General features: G+C 33.0%; 1 protein-coding gene across 11 annotated transcripts in view; it reads right to left on the bottom strand.

Annotated features, from left to right (window-relative positions):
* Naaladl2 (N-acetylated alpha-linked acidic dipeptidase like 2) overlaps window positions 1–23,973 on the bottom strand; it is a 1,233,816-nt gene that overhangs the window by 943,973 nt on the left and 265,870 nt on the right. For 5 of the 11 annotated variants that reach the window (XM_063229030.1, XM_063229028.1, XM_063229032.1 and 2 more), the window contains 2 exons: window positions 3,748–3,854; window positions 1,599–1,685 (listed from right to left, as the gene is read on the bottom strand). The exons of 2 other annotated variants lie outside the window; for them this stretch is intronic. In XM_063229030.1, the coding sequence (XP_063085100.1) occupies window positions 1,599–1,685; window position 3,748 (88 nt within the window). In that variant the 5' untranslated portion in view covers window positions 3,749–3,854. The remainder of the gene's footprint in view (window positions 1–1,598; window positions 1,686–3,747; window positions 3,855–23,973) is intronic. 4 more of the 11 variants (XM_063229035.1, XM_063229033.1, XM_063229036.1 and 1 more) reach the window with 1 other exon arrangement.

Raw genomic sequence — 23,973 nt, 5'->3', positions numbered from 1 at the left:
ACACCCACGTCTTACAATCTCTAGATTCCATTCTACATAAAGTCTAACAAATTAAAACCAAAGAAAATAGACAAGGCCCCAGGTATACTGACTTTCCATACTTGTCATCTTCTACTAGGCCTGTTGCCCAACTAGTATTAGCTTCAGATAAAATGCACTGATGTTCCCAGCCAATAGGTTTGAAAGATACTAGTGAGTGAATAAATGAATAAAATATATACCATTGATGTAATAAGGGAAAGTACAGCTGATGAAGCTAGAAATTATATTAAGAAGTAAATTTAAATTACCAATATTAATTTTGCTTACATGAAATAATGTTTCAACTAGAATATTAGTTGATATTAATAAAAATAAATTAGGATATTAAGTACTTCTTAAAGGATCATTAACTAGGCCCAAACTAGTGGTTTGCCACACTTTAAGAGTTCACGTGATTTTTCAGTGAAAATATTAATTAAGACAGTTCCACCTACTCTATCTTCTAGCAGATTTAGTGGTTATGTTTTAATACTAAATATTTGATACATTCTAAGTTTACTTTAGTTCCTGGTGAAAGATAATGGATCTAGTTTTACTCTTTGGCATTGGAAACTCAGTTTTTGAGCACCATTTTATTAAAGAGGCTATTTTTCTTCCATTGAACATTTTAGTTCCTTTCTCAAAGATAAGGCTGCTAAGTCTGGTTGGTGTTGTTTTTGCATCTTCTAATCTGTTCCTTTGATCCTAAGGCCTGTTTGTTTATCAGTAACCCTGCTGGGGTTTTTTATTTGTTTGCTTTTATCACAGTAGCTTTTATAAGTATAATTTCAAGTCAGGGATTATGATGCACCCTGCCTTGCCCTGGTGCCCAAAATTAATTTTGCTATTCTAGGTCTCTTCTGGTTCCAAAATAATTTCAGGATTATTTTCTCTAATTCTGTGAAGTAAGATATTGGTATTATGCTCAAGATTGCATTAAATTTGTATAACAATTTTGGTATTAAATCCATTTTCACTATATTGGTTCTTCTAGCCCAAGGATGAGAGCTATCTTTGCATTTTCTTATAATCTCTTCAATGTCCTTTTTCAGTGTACTTAGTTGTCAATGTAAAGCTCTTTTACTTCCTACATTAGATTGAGTGCTAAGTATTCCGCCCTTTTGGACAGTATTGATAAAAGTGTAGTATGTTTAGTTTTTCTGTTAGTACTAGAATAAGTGGATTGGTCAAAGACATAGGCAAAGACGTTATGAATACAACACAGTCACACAGGAAATATTACAAAATTCAACAACTGGGATTCGTCTTTTTAAAAGGCTTTTGTATAGCAAACAAAGAAATCACCAACAGGGTGGGCAAAGTTTTTTGCCAGCTGCTCCTCAAAGGACTAATATATAGAATATATAAAGAACAAACAAAACATCAATCTACCAAATTTAAAGGCCCAATCCAAAAATGGACATCCAAAATGAATAGACTCTTCTCAGATGAAGAAATACAAATGGTACATAAATATAGGAAAAAGTGCTCAGTATAACTAGTCAAGAGATGAAAATTGAAACAGCACTGAGATTCCCTCTCACTTCAGAAAGAATGACTACTATCAAGAAACTCACCAACACAAATGGCTGGCAGACCTGTGGAGGGAGGGGGCTTCTCCGCTGTGGTGGGAGTATAAAATAGTGCAGCCAATGTGGAAATCACTGTGAAGATCCCACAGAAAACTAAAATTAGTAGTTCCACTTGACCAGGCTATTCCCCTCCTTGGTATCATCCAGACAGAATTAAGAGCATCAAACCACCAAGACATGCACACCGATGTTTATAGCAGCAGAGTTTGTAATGCCTAAATATTAGAAATAGTCCAACTGCTCATCAATTGATGAATGGATAAAGAAAATGTGTCTTTTTTGAATACAATGAAGTACTACTCTGAAGGATAAACTTGAGACATTTTTAGGTAAATAGATGCACTTTGAGACCACAATCTTAAGTGTAATACCTGACACATGCATGTTCAAATATTGCCTAGTTTCTTCGATACAAGAATTGGAAAGTGAAAATAAAGACCACGATGTGTAACAAATATTATGAAATAAGAAAGAAATATTCAAATGGGAAGGGGAATTAGGAAGCAAGGGAAAGAAGGAAGGAAGGAAAGAAGGAAGGAAGGAAGGAAGGAAGGAAGGAAGGAAAGAAGAGAGGGAGGGAGGGAGAAATAAAAAAAGAAAACTATGTAAATGAGCGGAAGAAGGGTTTAAAGAAGGGAAAGGACTAGAAAACAAGAAGAATCAAGATATGTAAAAGGAACAAATCTCCTATGATGAATAAGATATATATATGTATATATAAAATGTAACAATAAAATTAATTAAAAAATAAAAATATTAATTAAAAAGAAGATGCTAACCAATAATTTAAAGTTTAGATTATAATCTAAACTACTCTAATCTAGTCTACTGTAGTAGACTCAAATCTAATCTAGTCTACTGTAGTAGACTCAAAGTTCTTATTCCTGGCCAATAATTGAAAAATAATGACCCAAAGAAACACTAAACTCCTAAACCATTTAATAGAGAATTTTCTTGTTAAAAAGTCACCATTAGTCTGTTTTTACTATAGAATTGAGAGAAATTCAAATCTAAATTTATTTATATTTTACTACAAAAGAATCTATATCGGACTCAAAAATGTGTTTCACATAGTAGCAATTTTATAGTCATATATTTCGTTAGAAAAGATTTATAATTTTTCTAATCCAGTGACCAAACGCAATCTTCCTGGTGCCCCAACTCACTCCGAGCCCCGCTCCAATTTATTTGTATACTTAAAAATGCTTGAATCTGAATGGCTTTATTATGGGTACTGCTCCTTCCTTCTAAAACTTTCATAAATTTACATTATCTGCCTGGCCTTTAAATCACATAAACTTGATATCATTTTTTATTAAATCTAATCTCTAAATCTGGAGGAAAGAAAATTCTCAGTAACATACATGACTCACTTATGGTTCTAAAGTTTTTTGGTTGACACATTGGATTTGTTTTTGTTTCCCTTCTATTTTGGAGGCTATTGAATAATTTGAAGCATGTAAAACATTATATGTGATAAACCAGAGCAAGCATTTGAATATTGATGATAGCTAGTACTGTAGAAATAAAAAGTAATTCAATTGCATAATACCGCCCCCTACCTGCTTCCAAGTTGAGCTATTCCAAGAAAAACTGCAAACTCTCTTTCAGGATATGTCTCAAATTAGTGGATAAAAGTACATAGCCTACATCAGGTATATATAGAGAAGTATTTCAAAAGATCAAATATCTATATAAGGTTGAAAAGAAAAAAACGAACAAACAACAAAAAAAGAAGCTATGTTGCATTGTGACACAAATTGCTTCATTTTTGTAATTTGTCTATAAAATCAGTGAGCCAAATTAACAAAAAAGAAAATAATGTAGTTGTAATAACAATTATAATTGTATAAAATCGATCTACACAAAGGCAAAGAGTTTGTATCAATTCCAAAGAGCCATGCAGAAATTAAAATATTTATATAGCACTATCGAAAGAAAATGGGCTGAAGTCCATAAAGTATAAGATGAATAGAAATTGAAATAATATAATCTTGCCCTTGGATAATGTGTGCATTCTTCTTTTTTCAAAATTAGCTGCTATTGCCACACTACAAAATATGCCAAGAAACCTTATTAAAAGTTGATTCAAGAATAAAAGCCTTACATTGTAATTAAAGTAATTAGGTCTTACTTCAATTGAATGATCCTGGCGCAACTGGAAGGTCTTTGCAGGTTACAGGAGGCTTACAGCGTGAACCCGGGCCTCTTCCTCCAGGTGCCTAAGTCAAAGCTCATTTCCTGTTCATATATCAAAAAAGCAGAAGTAATCCATTTAAATTGAGAGCGATATCAGTTAATTTATTAGTTGGTTCCTGAATTTTATTTTACAGTTAATGCTTTATAAAGTTATTTCCTTTAAGTAGACAAAATTTGATACTTTTTGAAATCAAGAATTTACTCATAGACTTTCTTTTAAAGTAGCATTTTATCTCAAGGATAAATGTATACCCAAATACACAATTACTGTTGGCCTGCTTTCACATTTTACACGTGTTCACATTTGTTTCTTAACTCAACAAGCACACGTGCACATTTACTTCATGCTACATGTTACTAAACAAAATAAAACAGAAACATTAGACTCAAAGTGATTTATTATCTCTTTGGGGAGGGAACGCGAATAAAAGGAAGAGATATATTAGATCCCATCTGGGATTAAAAATATGGCTTTTTTGTTGAACGCGTGTGTGTCCCAGGGTAGTTTCTACAACTTTTAATCTTCCAATTTCTTAAACTGAACATTAATCTGAAAACAGGATACTTGCAGAATTATTGTGGAGAACTAGAATTCTGAATAATGAGCATAGCACATAATCCAATACACACTGTATGTTCAGTAAATAACTGGTATCATTATGCAGCCTTCTGAGACAGTGAAGTTTCCTTTCATATATTCTAATGTACAGGATGGTTATTCTCCATGTCGCAGGAGAGATATTAATGATTAAAAGGTTGTGACATAAAGGAATAAATGTCATTAATTTTAAATCTGCTTATTTATCCCCCAGCCTTTAACTTGTCATTTGTTTTTATTTTAATTTCACTCCCTGTGGAAAGTTGGTAGAGGTACAGAACATTCTAACTCCTTTTTTAAAATCTTCTTTCCTTTCCCTCCACCTCAGAGTAGTTACTCAGAGTACAAGTTATGAGAATGAAAAATTCTCCAACTGACATTAGCAGAAACTTTTCTTTCCAATGAACTAAGAGACACTAATGGTATAGCTAACCTGAATTTCTCTCCCTTTTACACTTCCCTCCTTCCCCTTTTCTAATATCCAGTTCCATTTTAAACAATTTCTTCCCATTTCACAATATTTATTGCACATTTCAGACCTTATTTACCCTTTCAGTTTCTTATACCAGAACGACAACACAGTGTTTACACATAGAGTGATTTATTGCACTTATGAGTGTGGACTTAAGTTGCATCCATTAACTTATAAGAGCCTCAAGTTCATCCTTCTTTATGGCAGAGTAGCACTCCACTGTACAAAAATACATCTTTTTTATCCATTCCTCAGCTGATGGACATCTGGATTGTTTCCAAGATTTAGCTATTACAAATCGTGCTGCTAAAAACATAGATGTCTATCTATCTTTAAGTGACACAAAATCATACGTGCTTATTTGGTACAATGTGACGTTTCAAAATATGTATAAACCATTTTATATTCCAATAAGAATAACCATGCCTGTGAACATTAACCACAATATTCCAACATTAATTAAGAAATACTCATCAGGTTAGTAAAACTCAATGGCAGACTATATATCTGTGGATGATTGAAACATAGGCCAGGAAACTGAGGAAGGAAAACATGACCAGTTGTGAGTGACACCAAACAAATATACTTGTAGACTGTATGTAATAAAAAAGCAAAGAAGTGTGCACTTATTTTAAAAACCTTCCAGAACAGCTCTGTCTTTTGCTGCCACGGGCTTTTGAAATAGGTTGCAAAATACCAGATTTTTTTTAACTTTCCAAGCAGACTCACTACCAACTGTCAGTGAGCTTTGAGATCATGTTTCTTGGACTTATGTTGTGTCTTTGATCCCTTTTCCTGTGAGGCAAAGGTATTTTTGAGCTGAGAGGCTATTCGATCCTCTGGTTCTGCAGTGCACAACCACTGTGGACTCTCATATCTGGTCATAAAGAAAGCCATTATGGGTTCTCCTGCCTCTGACCCTGTAAACCTATCTAATAAATTCTCTTGCATAATTATACATATATTTTATATTAATTCTATGCCTCTAGATGATCCTAATTCAGATTTTGATACCAGGAGTGGCTCTATAGTAAAATAATATTAAAGGAAGTGTTCTCTGAGTTTTTTAGTGGCTCCTGAAGTTGTATCTCTAATTTGATGAAACCTAAAGTTGCCATAATCTCTCCTTCTGATAATGTAGAAAGTATTGATAGCTTATCATGTGAACTTTTAAAAATAATATCTGATTATCCTAATTCACCATTGTGAGATGCAAAAAACTTTAGTGTCTCTACATCTAATACTTCGAATATTATCAGAAGATTAAGAACTAAATGATGCCAGCTGGTTTCTCTGAACGAACTACTAAAAGAAAATAAAAGACTCAACAGTTCCACACATGTGTAAACTATGTCAGTTTCAAAGTGAATGCAGAAGAGAAAGTACAATCCTCTCTCTTATAGACTTAGGCCTGAATTTTCTGAAAACTAAACACAAACCTTTTATATCGTCATTGGCTAAAATACAGCACAAATTTGATACTCATTCTTAAAAGGAATCTACAGCATAAGTAAAGGGGATGATTGGAAAACAAGGTCCCATAAATTGGGCCAGAAGTGTTTGGAAGTAACCTGACTTGATTGAGAACACTGAATTCCTAAATTCCTATAAGATTATTTTTGCCAAAGGAAGAGATTACCAGACCCTGAGTGACAGAGGCATCCCAACCTCACCCAGTGAGGTGCTGGCCTCTCCACCTGTACCTCAGGAAACTAAGCCTGTGCTGTCTATGGGAACAATAATGATCCTTGCTGACGCAGATTTCAAGCAAGTCAATGCTGAAGCTTCTTGGAACACAACCTAACCACTCACTTTTGCCTCTAGATTTATAAAGAGGTTCAAATCTTACAAGGCCCCTAAAAGAAAGAGTGGTACACAGTGTGACCCACAAGAGGATATGCTACATTCCCAAAGAACTTTTTGAATTTTCTAATTCTTACACACATAGATCTGGAGAAGAGATACAGGAGTAACTTTCTAGAACAAGGGATAACAGTACAAAAAATAGAGACCTTGATCAAGCTGAGCTTCCTGATATAGGCCCTTTAAACAGAGATTCTATATGTAGTATTTCAGCTCACGAAGTTTTTAAAAAGGTGTTAATAGTTTACTTTGCTGTTGGCTGACATATGGATAAAAAGAAGACCTACTCTGAAAAAGATGGAGATGCTTGATATCCCTTAGTTTACTACTAATAAAGGTATTCAAAGACTGAGATAAATGAGAATGTGGGAGTGAATTTGCCAAGAAAAATGTACTCCTACACAAAGGAAGAGTCAAGCAAGTGTAATTTTCACTAATACCCAACTAGACAGATTGGTAAGGAGAGCAACAGTACCCTTCAAGAGCTACATCATTGTTATTCTCAGTATGTCAGTCCTTACCATGGGACTAGAGTCACTCAGCTGTGACACTAAAATGCAGTGCATATAATTGGATCTTGGAATGTCAGGGGCTAAGTGGCAGTTCTCAGTTCCCAAAGGCAAAGTGAGTGTATTTATCTCAATGCACATCAGAAGAAAGCAGTGATTAGGATAATCTGACACATGTAGACCTATGTTGTTGGCTAATTAATCATAGTAAGTTAAATATATAGAAAGTAAAATAATGAGTTAAATATATAGAAAGTTTACTAAACTATTATTAGCTTTATAAAAGGAGAAAATAAAACAGGGAAAATGAACAAAATCTACCTCAATTCATAGAAAAAAAAACCTGGACTTGGCCAGTATATATAGACGCCAAACCCCCGAATTAATAGGAGTTTGCATCTTTTTGACAAAGAACTTTGTGCACTACAAAAAATTTACGTCAAATTTTCTATCATCCTCCCTCAAGGGTAACTACAGCCATTTATGAAGGGAAGCACTGGGAAAAAGGAAATGCTGAAACATTCTGGGAGCTGCTAAACAATGGCTCTAAACTAAGGCAGAATCCAGGACATCTGAAGAATTATTTGACTCTCCAGTAAGAGTAGGTTGTTAATCATTTGAGTTTAAACCACTTTAACTCACAGTGGGTCCAACAGTTTTCTGAATCCATCGTGTGGTCATTTACCAGTTGCAGAAAGCATAACTTGGGTACATATACAGTATAGTTGGTATTTGCCAGAATCTACATATTATTTCTCTAATAAATGGGCTTAAGCATATTATGCTGATAAAAAACCAAACAAAAGATATTATAGTTGCCTCTACCTGGGAAAAAAGTAAGTCAAAAACAATATAGTACTCATGGAGGGACTGCAGAGAAAAAGTGACACCATGAAGGACTTGAATGATACAAGGTTGATAGTTTCCACTACAACCCCATTAAACTCTTATTTTCCCTTTGCAGAAGATTAATGTATCTTAAGAATAGTTGTATATTACTGTAAATTTAAGTAGCATTTTCAACTGCAGCTGGCATGCCAGATGTTTACTTGTTTGAACAGTTTAAAGCACATCCTGGTATCTGGTATGCAGCTACTGATTTGACAAATGCTTTTCTTTCCCCTTCAAATCTATTCAAAAAGCCCAACAGAAACAATGCACACTTGGCTGGTAAGGTTTTCCCTACATCAGCTCTGCAGCACCCTGGATGTCAACACAGTTGGCAGAGATTTTGAGTACCTTTTTGTTCTATAAAGTATTGCAGTGTCCCATTATATTTGTAATATTATGCATATTGGACAAAGTGAACATGAGGAATTATTGGTAAAGCATTTGTTTGGCAGAGAATGGAAATAAACCTGGCTAAAATGCAAGAATCCTTAACCTGAATGAAATTTATAGAAGCCCAATGGTGTGGGTCATGCAGAGATATCTCTTGTAAAGTTAACAGCAAATTGTTGCATCTAGCCTCTCTTTCAATCAAGAAAGAGAAACAATGCCTAGTGATCTAGATATGGGAGGCAATATATTCCTCACTTGGGCTTATTGTTCTGATCCATTTACTAAATGAATTGGAAAGCTGCTGACTTTTGGGGTGTTAGAATAAGAGAATGCTCTACAATAAGTCGCAGATTCAATGGTACTTGACGACTTGGAGGAAGACAGGCATGCTGTTTGTAGTCTCTGGACAACCCTTATATATAAACAACAACAGAGACCCTAAGAATTTTGAAACAAAGTTCTATAATCATCTGCAGACAACTACTCTCCCTTTGTCAAACACCTCCTGGTCTGCTACTGAGCCTTAGTGGAAACTGAGTAATTCACCACTGGGACACCAGATTGCCTATGACCTCAGGCGTCCATCAGGAACTAGATGAAAGCTCATTCACCAAATCACAAATTTGAACGTGCACAGCAAGTGTCCATCATTAAACAGAAATGGTATAGATATGATCAGGCCCAATCAGATTCTGAGAATACAAGTTACATGAAGAAGTAGCCCATTGCCCATAGTTCTGACTCTTACTTCTGTCCACCAGTATGCACCTATGGCCTCGTGGAGTGTACCCCATTATCAGTCAACTGAGGAGATGAAGACTATGGCCTGATTTACAGATGATTCTGCATGTGATACAGGCATAATCAAAAAGTGGGTAATGGTAGTACTTACAACTTCTTTTTAGGACATCCCTCATATACAGTGAGAAAAGGAGGGGACAAAACTTTGGTCACTGTACATGATTTTATAAATTTTAATTGGAAGGAAAAATGGACAGATGGGTGAATTTGTAGTGATTCATGGGCTTTAGCCAACCTACTCACTGAATGATCAAGAACTTGGAAGGAACATGAGTAGAACATTGGTGACAAAGGCACCTGGGGATGAAATATGTGGAAATATCTCTCCATGTTGGCAAAGGATTTGAAGATATTTCTGTTTCACATAAATACTCACAGAAAGGTGACCCCAGAAAGGAGTTTAATTATTAAGGGAATACTATAACTCATCCTGTGAATAGACCTAACTGATTAATATTTAAATTACCAGATTCCTCGACTCAGCTTTTCTCAAAGATTATTGACTAAAGGCCGGTATTCTCCCAAAATTCACACATTGAAGACCTAATCCTCCAAAGATGTACTATTTGGAGACATTTCCTTCGAGAAATTCTCAGGTTTAAATTGGGAAAACTGGTTGGAATCGTCATGAACAGGGCAGTGACTTTAAAAGAACAAACCAGAAGATCTTTCACCATCTCTTCCTCTCTCTTTCTGTCTCAGACATTTAAGGACATAGCAAAAAGGCAGCCATGTACAGGATATCCATTATGAAGAACAAAATTATCTGTAACTCAATCTTGCACTTGTCCTATCTCCAAAACAATGAGAATTAATTTATTTTTCTTAAGACACTGTGTCTATGATAGCTTGTCATTGCAGCTCAACCATGCTAGCACATTAAATAAAGGAGCTCAAGGATTAGTGACACGACATGGTGAATATGGACATAATCATTTATAAGCACACACTATAAGACACTGAAGAAAACCTTCTTTGTGCAAAAATAAAAGATATATGGAATGGTGTACACTGGGACACTACTTAACTCTCAAATTTTATTTAAGCACTTCAAGTAATAAATTATTATCTTATAAATGTAGGTCTCTGATTTCTTTAATTATGGAAAGAACCAAAACAAAGAGTATAGGCATATTCACAGAGGTGCTAAAGTTTCCAAGTTACAAATCACAAGAAATACTAAATCATAGAAGATTTCCCTGCTAATCTTTCTCTTGGCTTGAACTGGATAAAAATGGCATGCTGCCAGCTGCATTCCCACATTTGATTAAAAATCAAACCACATAGACTGGGTTAGGTTGCTATCAAAAATCATGTCATACTGTCTAATGTAATTCTTTGATCAATCTTTGCTTTTTATAAACTTAAATTAAAAATGGTATTTGCCATATGAAATACTAGTTTTTAAATTTGAAATATATTATTTAAGATGTGATTTTTTTTTTGTTTTGTTTTGAGGAAAAACTCCCTTGAATTATTTCCTGTGGAACTTTCAATTTCAGAAAATTGATAATGGAAGGAAGTTTTTCAATTATTTTACTGAAAATCACATGAATGCCTACTACCAACTCCCACCAGATGTTACATTTCACCGTAAACTCAATTTAACCTATGTCTGATGTTTTAAAATAAAAACATCAGAAAAGTCGCACTTATTCATGGAGTTTTTCTCTTTATATGTAAAGTTTTTTTTAATGACATAGACTTCTGTTACAAAGATAAAACTGTCTTCAATTCTGATGATGGATTGATACAAACATAATAATGCACAAATTTTGAATTTTCTAACCATCTTTAAACCTCTTAAAGGCAAGAACTATTGCCTTGAAAATCTGTGTATCTAGGAGCTATCAAGTATATTGTGCAAAGTAAGTGTTAATAAATAGAATTTGCATATAAGTAAATGGAACATTTCTGTATATTTCTAAAATCCTTTCCAGATAAATAGTCTCACTATTCTGTCAAAAATACACTGTGTTCTCTCTTAACACCCTTCCTCGGACTGTCTTGCTTTTCAGAGACATTTACTTTGCACTTTTGCCTAGTTTTTCCAAGGTTGATATATTTCATGAAATCTTTTCCCCACTACATGATTACTTTCTTTCTAATCATTTTAAGATTCTACTACACAGGGCTGGGGGTTTAGCTCAGCGGCATAAGCGCCTGCCTTCCAAGCAGGCAGTCCTGAGTTTGATCCCCGGTACCGATAAAAAGGAAAAAGACCAAAAAAAAAAAAAAAAAAAAAAAAAAAGATTCTACTACACTAAACTTTTATTTATTGATGAATAGTAGAAAAATAAAAACTATACTTACTGCACAGATAACATCTCACTGCTAAATATATCACTGCTGAATGTTTTTCAGCAAAGAAGGCACAAACCTCTTGAATTAGATAATCAGTAAATTTTGACTTATCAGTTAAATTCAAATTGCCTTTTTAAATGAAATGTTGGACACTACAAACTTTATACATATTTTCTAGGTGTTTTTTAATTAACTATAATTGAGTAACTGCAACAGAGACCAACAAGCCTACTGGTTTAAATTAGTTTCTAGCTGGTTCATTACAAAATAAGTTTGTCAATCACTATGCTAGAGCAGAGCAGCTGTATTATGGGCATCAGATAAGATTTTCTTGGCCTAGTCACAAAATGAAGGACTATAGTTACACAACACTTTGTAACCCAATATTTCAGCAAAAGTGTTCTCTAAATGAGTATCCGTATCACTTGGGAACTTATTCAAAATTCAGAATCTCAGATGTTACCCAAGATGGCAATGTCCAATGGGGTCAAGTAATCTGTGCCTCTACCAGTACTTCAGGTTATTCTAATGCATATTAAAATTTGAGAACCACTAGACTAGATAAGCAGGAATATTTATTAACACTTGGTCATAATGATTTTGCCTCACTAATAGCAGATCCAGTTTTTTCAAAGATATTCTAAGTGATCAAAAACTATTACTTATGTTTCATCTATCCCAAAATATGGCACCCAGAATTCACTGAGAAAGAACAGGAAGAAGCAGAACTGCCTTGATATATGAATTGCTACAGCACTTTAGGGAATATACAATCACCAACTGTACATCCAAAGGAAAGACAACATACCAAGTGTCAAAGCATAAAACTATCCAAAAATAGTTTTGACATACCAAAGCTATATAACAGATGAGCTCCAATTTTTATAGTCCTCACTGTCAAGACAAACTTTGCACAATGACTCTCATCAGGGATATGGGAGAAGTATCACTGCCACACCATATGGGACTTTGCTAATCAAGAATTTGCTCCAACACACATCTCCTTAGACATACTGAACTGTGATCAGATGGAACTTTCTATGATGCTGGATGGATACAAATAAAGCAATAATCACTAGCAAAGCCTATGTATATGGGAGGTAGTAACTAGGTAGATCTCACTAAGAAAAAAAAATAGTTACATGGTGTAATACATTTAATGTTCACAGAACAACATATACACAAACTAATTTTCATCTTGTTTCTAAAAAAACATATTAGTATCAAATGTGTGGCCATGATCTGGAAGGATCAAAATTACCAAAAATAATACCAAAAAATTGATGAGATACATACAATAAAGGTACTTGTAGGAAGTCTTTGCCTTATTGCATTTACAGACACACACACACTCACACACACACACACACACACACACACATGCTATAATTTTTTTTTCAGCACTGGTGACTGAACCCAGGGCCTTGTACATGTTAAGCATGCATTCTATCACTGTACCATGTCCCTAGCCTTTACAGTATTTTATCTTTAATAGCGTTAGCTTGGCAGCTATCTCAAGAAATAAATAATAAAACTGTTTAACTTATTATAGTCTCTCTACATAAAGGTTAAATGAAATACATGTCAATCAGCAATAATAAACTACTGACTGACAGTGGCTAGAAATCATACGTCATTTCCAAGTCATGTAAAAATCATTATGTTTTCCCACAATAAGATAGCCATTACTTATTTTTTCAAAAGTTATACACATTAGACTTCATGTGTCTAAAATTCCTCTAAGTATTTTATACAATTCTAACTCAAGAGTTCTTTTATTTTGACATGTACATTTGCAAAACAGGAAAAGTGTTCAGATTTGCTGTGTAAGAAAATATTTGGGAAATATAGCTATAGATTTTATACCTATGAATTAAGAAATGGTTGATGACTATTCAGATGCTCTCTTAGATTTTTTATTTGAAGACTTAAAATTCATACACTGAAAACACAGATTATGAATATATAGGACCACATAATTATGCATATGAAGGACCAAATTCAAAGAGGAAATATAAGCTACATCTCTGAATTAGTCTATTTAAAGACATAAAGTTATATTTCAGTTGGAAATAGTTTATAATAGGAAGACATAACACCTAGGTGGAAAGGAGAATGGAACATAAATGCTACACAATAAGAAGACAGCAGAGGGTATAGCTCAGTGACACAAGCACCTGCCTGGCAAGCACAAGGTCGTGAGTTCGATCCCTCAGACAAAAAAAAAAAAAAAAAAAAAAAAAAAAAAAAAAAAAAAAAAAAGACAGCAGAGGCTGAGCCAGGCATAAAGATAATTAGGAGTAATGCTCTGAAATTCAAAAGATGAATAATAAGGATAAATGTTAGAAAGCTTTCATAGAAAATCCATTAGCCTCTAAAAATCAACCATCAGACAGTTCAATTGATTCATTTAAAATTAGACAAGAGAATGTCTTTTTCAAAATACCATAGGGAATTATTCAAAACTAGTGAGATACACTAAATGAATTATTTTTGCTCATGTTTTAAATATATAACTGCCCTCACTTTAAACATATTAAAAATAGTGAGAAGATGAAACTTCTAGAGATTATTCTCACTATTATATCATATCAATCTGTTATTTTCTTTAAAACATAATTAAGATGTAAGAACTAATCTTGAAAAATTAACACTAAAAATAATTTAATAAAATATTACTAATAGTATATGTATTAGTAAAAGCCACAGAACTGAAACTGCATTTATTTATTCCACAATGTCCTAATACAATGTATAACAGAATAAGTAATCAGTAAATACTAATTGAAAGAACAGGTGAACACATCCTCTCTGGATATTGTGTCTTCTAAGGTTCACATCCTTGAGACAGAGACTTTGTTTTCTTTTGTTGTTGATGTTGTTTCATTGTACTATTGACTGGACCCAGGATCTCAGCCAAATTAGGCAAGCAATTCACCACAGAGTTATTCCCCTGCCCTTTTTCTTCTGTTTTGAGACACGGTGCCTCAGTAAGGCTAACTTCAAATTTGCAGTCCTTCTGCCTCAATTTCTCATGTATTTGGGATTATAAGTACAGACCAACTCAGTCTGCCTGGGCTTACTGTGTCTCCTTGAGCAAATTACTTAAGACTCACTATGCCCAAATTCTCATATCTGAAAAACAGGAGAAATTACAATGATATCTATCTCATAGATTTTTTTCTCAATACAAATGAGTTAAAATCAGTAAAACATACACCCTGTTACATAGCTATTATTTTTATTGACTGATATCGAGTGACCAATAGAGTAGGATATTTTAGGAAATTAGTCTGGAAAATGTGAGAGACAGCAAAGCAAACAAAATGAAACTGGTTTTCAGCATCTAAATCTTATTTACTAATACACTCCTAAAACTGAATCACTTGACTCTGAAAGTAGTATATAGAAAAAATTGGTTACTCTAACCCAATTCAAAATACAAGCCTTATTTTTTTTCCACAGAATATTTTCAGTACACAGACAACCACTTAGCATTGGTCTTTTAGGTTTTGTGTTGTATATCAAGTTCTTGACTCCATTGCAGCAGCCTAAAAAATACTAATAAAACTCATAGTTACTTTGCATTTCTGGATTTTATATTCATTATGCCAGTATTCCTGCTAGCTCTCTATAGACATAAAGTAGTCTAATACATGTGAGTTTAGGGATAGTTGTTTCTTGGTAAAATGACTCAAAACAATGACAGATATAGGTTATATGTAAATTCTCAATGTCAAGCCATTTTTACCATGTCATCTGTGATATTGGGCAATTTGATTTACCTTTAGGTTTACTTTTCCAAATATAAGAGGGGAAAATTATATTATTTTACTTCATTAGACTACAGTGAGGAATCAGTAACAGACAATTCATGAAAAATAATATCAAATGCACTGGAGAGGGAACATCTGAATTCAAACTCTGGCCATGATACATATTAGCTATGTGTGATAGGGCAGTTTGCCTCACTGTGCTTTCAATAAATGCATTTAAAAAGCTGCTTTTCAGCAAGCAATTTAGCTCAGTGGCATAAGCACCTGCCTGGCAAGAGCAAGGTTGTGAATTCAATACCCAGTACAAAAAATAAAATAAAATAAAAGGCTACTTTTTGTTAGTGTTAGTAGTTGTATTGAATATAATGTTTAGCCAATCAATATGTTTCATAATTTTTATTTTAATTCATGGTTTATGTCTCAAGTCTGAAAAATTGTGTGGTACAAAATGACATAAATATTCGGTTAATAAATGACATATATTTACTCAGAAAAATAATTTTCCTTCAAGTGGGTCAGAGAATAGTTCAGTACAAAAATTAGAATATTTTTAAATTGTCTGGTGAAATAATAAGAATGTGAAATAAAGCAATTGCAGTGAAAATGAGTGAGCACAGACAGTAAGCAGCATACTTAGAGCAACGAGGAAGAGCCACTTGGAGAACCCAATCTTTGATACTAAGAAGGATTATTCAGTGGTGAAGAAAAAAAATGTAAAACAACAGTGTTACATAAGCTCAGAAAGAGATTTAAGCAGCAAATGACAACAGTATCAACTATAATCAGCTATAATCAGGGAAAATTCTATAAACAGGCTGGGATTAGGAGATGAGCTGAAGCATTATTAACCTTTGGTTAAAAAGAAGTGCATCAAAATCTCAGTAATCAAGCTAAATAATTTAAATACATTGTTTTCAAAATCAGAAATAGTACAAAGAAATCATGGTGAACAAAGAATCAAAATCAAGGCAGGTGGCTGTTCATGACAGTGAAATAATTGTGCAGTGTGACAGTCTGTACTTCCTGGACCTGTGTGGCCTTTGCTTTCAGCTAGGGAGATTTGTGGGTTGACAAAGGTTTGCCAAGAGATTGGACAATTGGGGCTTTGGATATTTTTTTTTAATAGAGAGCTTTAAAATACGGAAGGGTATTTTTAATAACGTATGTAGGAAACGTTTTCCCCTTTCCTATTGTTTCTGATGAGTTAGCACAGCAGTAAGACTTGGAAAGCATCCTTTGAGCTTAAGCAATTAGAAAAGCTTTTGGTTACTTAATGGGAGTAGTTTCAAATTGGTAGTGAAAGGAGAGAACAGATTGCAGATGCCTGAATAGAAAAGAGGATGAAGTCAAAAGCACAAAAGGATGATGTTTGAGAATAGAATGTAGCTAATCCATGAAGCACTTATAAAACAGTTCTTTCATTTAAACTTACCTTCCCAAATCTACCTGCTGGTAAACAAAAATATATTTAAAAACTAGAAACCATTTATAGTATTTGATCATTCTTATTTTGCTACTTGAAAGTCAACTAACTGCATTGCAGAATTACACTGATGATCCGTGCCAACAAACCAGTATCACAGTAGTGATCACATTTCTGAAATATTTTTGGCAATGTGTATGTTGATGCAGCTTTCTCTAAATACATTCCAGGAATCACCTCTATAAAAATAATTCTCTTGAAACCCATATGATTACTAATAAAAACATATATTTAGCAATAATATTTAGATTTAGTTTTAAACATGAAACAGATCTCCACTGATGACCTTTTAGTTTACTGAAATAAGAGAAACTCTAAATAGGTTTATAAATGTAAAATTGCATACAGAATGATCTTTGAAACTTAATTCTCTTTACCCCTAAACTGTTACAGCATGAATATGAAAATTCAGATAAGTTCATGATGACTCACTAAAAATTGTCCTCCATGTCAATAGAAAAGTTGAGGCAGTACTAGGTAAATAAAAGTAGAAAGTTTTTTAATTAAAACAGTATTAAGTACTCCGGCTGAAAATATGGTTTTGTTTTATAGTACTAATCTGAGAAGGATAAAATTTGATGAGTCAAGTCACAGCTTTGTCTCAACAAAGGCTTCCCAAAACTTATCTTTTGACTTGTGATTAAATGAGAATATTAGGGAAGCTGTTCTCTATTATGGAAAAGGTTACTAGGAAATTATCTAAAAGGGACATGTCTGACCACATGGAATTAATGTAATTAGTGCTCTTTGTAGGGAAAACACTGAAATTTGGCAAATTATTTTCTCATCAAAGAATGGAGCACAGTGCTTTTCAAAGCACACTAAAATTCTGTATGTATCAACACTTCTTGTTTTAAACTGTCAAAGTGCTAGTAATACCAGAGGGAAAATCTGAAAGTCCAGATTCCAAAACTCATACTTTTACTAAAAATTTCTCAAGTGATCTTCAAGTGTGACAAACTTTAAAGAACGCTGAAAGTAATGTAATGTATAATTACATTTATAGTAATTCTGTCCCTTTAGACAATGAATTGGAAATCCATTAAGTGCAAATTTAATGGAAAAAAACTGCCATTCTATCAAACTGACAAAATATAATCAATAAGTGCTTGTTGAATGTTTAATATATGTAATTAATCTAACATGAAATACTTCTATCCCTAGGAAGCTTATAATATGTGCCACTAAATAGGTTTCTATGTCCATTTATAAAACTTCAAAATGCATATATTTTATAACCTCTTATTACATTACTAAAATAGCAATATTCTCCCACAGAAAGCATATACATATGAATTTCAAATTACCATATTAGCATATCAATATTTATTTACAGAAATATTAAAAAGTACTTATAGAGTTTTTAAAGACTATCTCAAAATTACTCAAATGCTTATCAAATAATCCATTTCAAAGTATAAAAAATGGCTGTGTAGTTAGCATGCAGCTTAAATAAATTTAGATATACAATCCTCAGTGACTACACTGTGAGAAAACCTTCCATGGTGAAGATGAACTTCTAAAAGGTTGTAATTAATTGCTCTTAATGAAATATTTGTATCTCATGCCTGCTAATTGAGTAGGGTTTTCTCATTTTAGTTTAGTCCACAAAAATCAATTCCCTCAGACTCAGTGTTAGCATCACAAGGTACACAGTCAGTTTCTGAGAAGGGAGTAAACCTTAGAAAACATATCATCATAGAGAATAATGATTTCCCAAATGATTCTCATTGTTTTTAGAGAATTTCTTTTAAGAGAGTTTCTTCTAACATTCCAAAACTTATGAATGAACAACCATATATTTCCTCAAAGACTTCATTGAGTTATTGCCCCTTTAAGCAATAAGTATGAATAAAATATTGGCTAATGCTTTCATTTATTTAAGATCAACTTTTAGAAACAAATATTCCCTTAAAATCTCTGGTATAATATAGTCATATTTCAATCTTTATATTTCTCTTGCATTTACCTTTTTCTAATTTGTTAAATCACATTAAAAATCACAATGGGTCATTTATTAAACATTAAGCAAGTAGGATGCTAGTTTTTGACTCAAATTACAGCTATAAATATTATCATTTGATTGTCCTCAAATATTATCATAGTCCCAAGCAATTTTTATTATTGCACAATTTTTATAGACTAGAAAATAGTCTCTGAATGGTGAATGAACTTAACAAAATTCAGATGTCAAAGCATTAAATATGATGTTCATTCATTTCTCTCAGTCCCCTAAAGATAAAACCAGAAAATTAGTCTCAGTTTCTCCCTCTCTCTCTCCCCCCTCTACATCTCTGTCTCCCCCCACCTCACACACACACTCTCTCTTTCCATTGTCTCCTTCGATGGCTATCACATAGAATTTATTTTCCATTGCCTTATCCATATATAAATAATAAAGGAAAAACTTTCTTATCTAGAGGACCTTTCAAAGTACCCAGACCTAACACATACAGTACATATATGAATTAATGAGGTAAAAAGATAATATCTATTAGCCATTTAATACAGTCAAAGTTCTTTTTAGAATTTCACAGATGATCTCACACCAACTACCCTCCTACTGTATTTAATGTATTGATTTTCTTTGCTCTTTGATTTTAAAAGAAATTTAATTACATTTTAAAAATTAAATTCAATTAAGTAAATGTATTTGCCTTATATTTGCATGTGCCAATTAACATTAGGAAGCAACTTATAAAAAGCCTTTGTATAGTTTAATTCTACCTTGTAATTTTTGATCAACATCTAGGAGGACTAATGTTGAGAAAATTTTTGAAAAATTTGATTTCCATGAGGGAAAACAATGGAGTGAAAAGCTACCGTGAGTATAAGAATAGACTAGATGCCTCATGAAATGTTGAACCAATCTATACCACCATCCCCCCCGAGGAGAAGGAGTGTACATGTGAGTTAAAGACACAATATTCCCAGGATATTAGAGGACTTGTACTCTTCAAGCTTTCTACATAATGTAATTGTAGTAACAGAATAGACATTGCTCTAGGGTTTGAGGCCATTAGTAACTAAAGATAAAGTAGAGGGAACCAAAGTACCACAGCCTATAGTGATGCAATCCTCCTGAGTCGTGATATTAGCAGTACCTCCATTGGGTTGACTTGCCTGCATTGCTTATAACAGTAGAGCTCTGGGAAATGAGATATCATATTAGCTAGTCCTGAAAGGGACCTTGTCTCCTCTAGTTGAGGAACAGTTGTACAGATACCTACAAATGCCATGGGTTTCCTAAACTCAGGTTTCTTCCTGGGTGAAACACCAGCTGGTAGTCTACCTGAGTATGTGGTATTAGTGGACTGCGGAATTGGTACAACCATTCTGGTTTCTGCTTTTCCTATGAGTACCCCAGAAGCCACAGGATGCTGCCTTCTATCAGCATCCAATCACCATGATAGCTTCACTCTTTATTCGCATGTATTTGTTCAGTGAGAGTTCTGCAGCATCGAGTTCCAAAAAGAATCATACTGATTTTATCCAGGTCATTCTTAAGAGAGAGGGAAATGCCAGTCATGAGCCTGCTTTTCCCTTTAGGTCAATTTCTGTTTGATATTATGGAATTCAGAGTTTTTGTCCCTAAGCTCTTTTCTCATTTGTTCCCAGTTCTCACATCACTGGTATTAAACACTGCATTTTTCAGGAGAGTGAGATGTTCATTAACATAGATTTTAAGCTGTCTTTATCATTATTTATTTGATCAAATAAACATATTTAATAGAAGAATTCTAAATGTAGAGATACTCGAAGTCATGTTACAAATGCTTTTGTTAAAAAATGTATATTTTGTTAAAAAATGTATCACCTCTTAAAAATCACTTCATAGAATATTCCTCATAGCTCATTTTTTAACTAGAATAGCTATGTTTTATAATAGGGAAAGTCTAAAGTAATAGCTTATTTTAGATAAATACTACTAGATTCACAATTATTAGTATGTAAATATAGAGTATACATTTTGATATTTAAAATATCTAGAAATTGAAAGAAATATATACTTGAAAATTACGTTCACTTTTTCTGTGTAGTTAAATATTTAATAATCATTTAAATTCAACAACAGTCTGCTTAAGTTGAAAATATTGAAATTAGTCATGTAAAAAATCGTTTTAAAGTCAAGCACTGGAAACACACATTTTGTGCACTTCATTTCATTTTATAGTCTCTACGAACTATTACAATTTTTAATAAACTTGTATCAGGGATTTGAAACCAAATACTTACACTCAAAAGGCAAGAATTTATTAACCAAAAGACACCCAAAGTGGTAGTAAAATATATTCCCCACTGATAAGTTTTAAATGGATTGTAAAAACTGCATTTTATTAATCTAGTCACAATTAAAGAACAACAGCTGTCCCATCTGCATCCCCAATGCCTTTTTTTTTTTCATTTAAACATTGCTGATAAACAAATACCTCATGGTCTAGTTCCAAAACCACAGTTCCATAGTTTTCATTGCAAAATGTTTTATTTTAGTTTATGTTTTAAAAAATGTCATGTAAATTTAAAACACAATGTCACAGATAAGACAAAATACTTCTCTATCTATGCTTTTATTTGTGTCCATATTGGCCCATATATATATATATATATATATATATATATATATATATATATATATTTTATATGAAAATACGTACACATATATGTATTACATATAACACATCAATGTAAATCTACATGTGTTATATAAACTGCATACATAATTCATTTTTGTTCTATTACTTATCATTATACAAAATAAGTTAGTTATAAATTTTATAGCTAAGGAATGTTTTATTAATGGCATGTCATTGTCTATTTTTTAAAAAATATAAATATATTGGAATCAACTTTTTAAAATATATAGGGAGGCAACTCCATAGCTTAAACACAATAACAATTACATTATATTTCAAATGTTTCTTTACTAGACATAAACATCAGAATGGATCCTCTGAAATCCTTTGGTCAAAGTAAAATGAAAACTACTTCATCTTTCATAGCAAATTATTTCTTGATTTTTTTAGAAAATTTCCTGTCAAATTCAGTCAGCTTTCCTGACAGACAGCATAAGCATACTGCACCATTGTTAAAATATAGTATTGCAACATATATCAAATTCAGAAAAATAATGTTGCCTCCCTTAACTATGTTCAAGATTAAAATTTTAAAAAATAATCAAAAACTTCAACAGCCATGATCTATATTAATTCCTGGAAACCAGTATTAGAGAATAAACGTATCATTGTGAAGGCTTCATTAGTTTCTATAACAATTTGGTTGCCTCATTTACAACACAAGAAAAAGAAGAATTCGTGAACATGTAGTGTATAGACATTACGGGTCTACACAAGTATTTTTAAAATCATAGTAATAGTAAACCTATGGCACAAAGAAAAAGAAAAGCTTCATTAGGTCCATCTATCAATAGTATTTTAAATGCATACTTTTAAAAAATATAATAAGATGGGAGATTTTCAATACAATGCTAGTTCACATCATAGTCCATTAATACTGTCTATCCCACTGTCATGAGGATGGGAAGAAATATTAATTTCTAAAATACCCAAGTATTTAACAGTATGTTTTAATGTTCACATAGTTTAAATAAGTCACATTGTGATATTAAACTGAGCACAGGGAATACAAATGACCTTTCTTAATGATTCAAGTCACCTCCATGTGTGCCAATACTCAAGAGTCACAGATTTCTCAAGTGTTCATGTTTATATTTCCCTGTTAAGAACAGCTTCAAGAATAATCAGAACACACAAGGTTTTTTTTTCCCAAGTGATATATTTCTTTATAACTTTTTACTACTTTAAATGTGTCTATTACAATTTATAAACAATTGCAAGCAAGGCATAGCGGTGCCTGCCAGCACTCTGTGAGGATAAGGGGAAGACGTTCAAGCCGAAGGTGGGCAACTTAGCAATTTGACAAGACCTTGTCTTAAAATTTAAAAAAAAAAAAAAAAAAGGAATTCAAGTGAGGAAAATAGGTCAGTGGAAAGACCCTGAGTTCAATTCCTGCAACTATAAAAAACAAACAGACAAAGTTTTGTTTTCTCCTATTAATAAATGTACTCACTGTAGGGCTCTGCAGTACTGTGGTTGAAACTAACTTCTATTCCACAGTTTTGGGAACAGACAAATTTGGATTTAGGCAGAAGAGCTAAACCAAATTCTAAAATTCACCATCCTGATAACCTTAGTTACATTCTTTAATACATTGCTCTTAGTGTCCTTTACTTGTAGGGATAATAATGTCACTGACCTAAAGCCAAAAATGAATATTCACACATCTTATTTTAGCTATTTGCCCTATAGATAATCTCAAAGAAATTACTGGCAGAATAGCCTTGAATCACGGTTAAAAATATAAATTATTAAAATAACACAAACATTTAAACAATGTTACTTCAAATTCAGATAGGAAATGGGAAACATGAATAACATCCAAAATTAGAAAGGTTCATTGAATAAGTTTTCAATGATATGTCTAAGAGTTTATCATTCAGAGTCATTAAAAAATTGGGGCTGGGGATTTAGCTCAGCAGCATAAGCACCTGCCTTGCAAGCAGGCAGTCGTGAGTTCAATCCCTGGTACTGGGGGAAAAAAAAGAAAAAGAAAAAACCCAGAGTCATTAAAAAATTAGTTTCTAAAATAAACTTCAGTCTTATCACTAGATTCAGGAGAAAAATGCTCTAAAATTTCTAAAGAAATCTTCCAAAGAATCACATCTTGCTATATAACTAACACTCCATAAGGAAACACTGAGCATTTTGAAGCAGTGAGAAGGGGCACTTGCTAATGATACATGAAATATAAATCTTTAAGACGTAACTGCTATGCTGAGAATGCCTTTCAGTATTGTGGGGATATCCTAGGCACCTCTTTCATTGGTCTCTACAAACACACACGACCTAATACACTGAAAAATTAAATGGTTGAGTTTTTACAGTTTTCTTCTAATTAAAATAGACCTTATTACAAATGGAAGATATTTTTAAATTTGTGTGTTGTCAGATGTGTACAAAAGACTGGTTTGTCGTTTCTTTCTCCCGTCCTAGAGTC

Source organism: Cavia porcellus, unplaced genomic scaffold (assembly GCF_034190915.1).
Source record: "Cavia porcellus strain 051 isolate PalLab524CR breed Dunkin Hartley unplaced genomic scaffold, mCavPor4.1 scaffold_17, whole genome shotgun sequence".
Classification (NCBI taxonomy): domain Eukaryota; kingdom Metazoa; phylum Chordata; class Mammalia; order Rodentia; family Caviidae; genus Cavia; species Cavia porcellus.
This window is presented reverse-complemented; position numbering and strand designations above follow the sequence as displayed.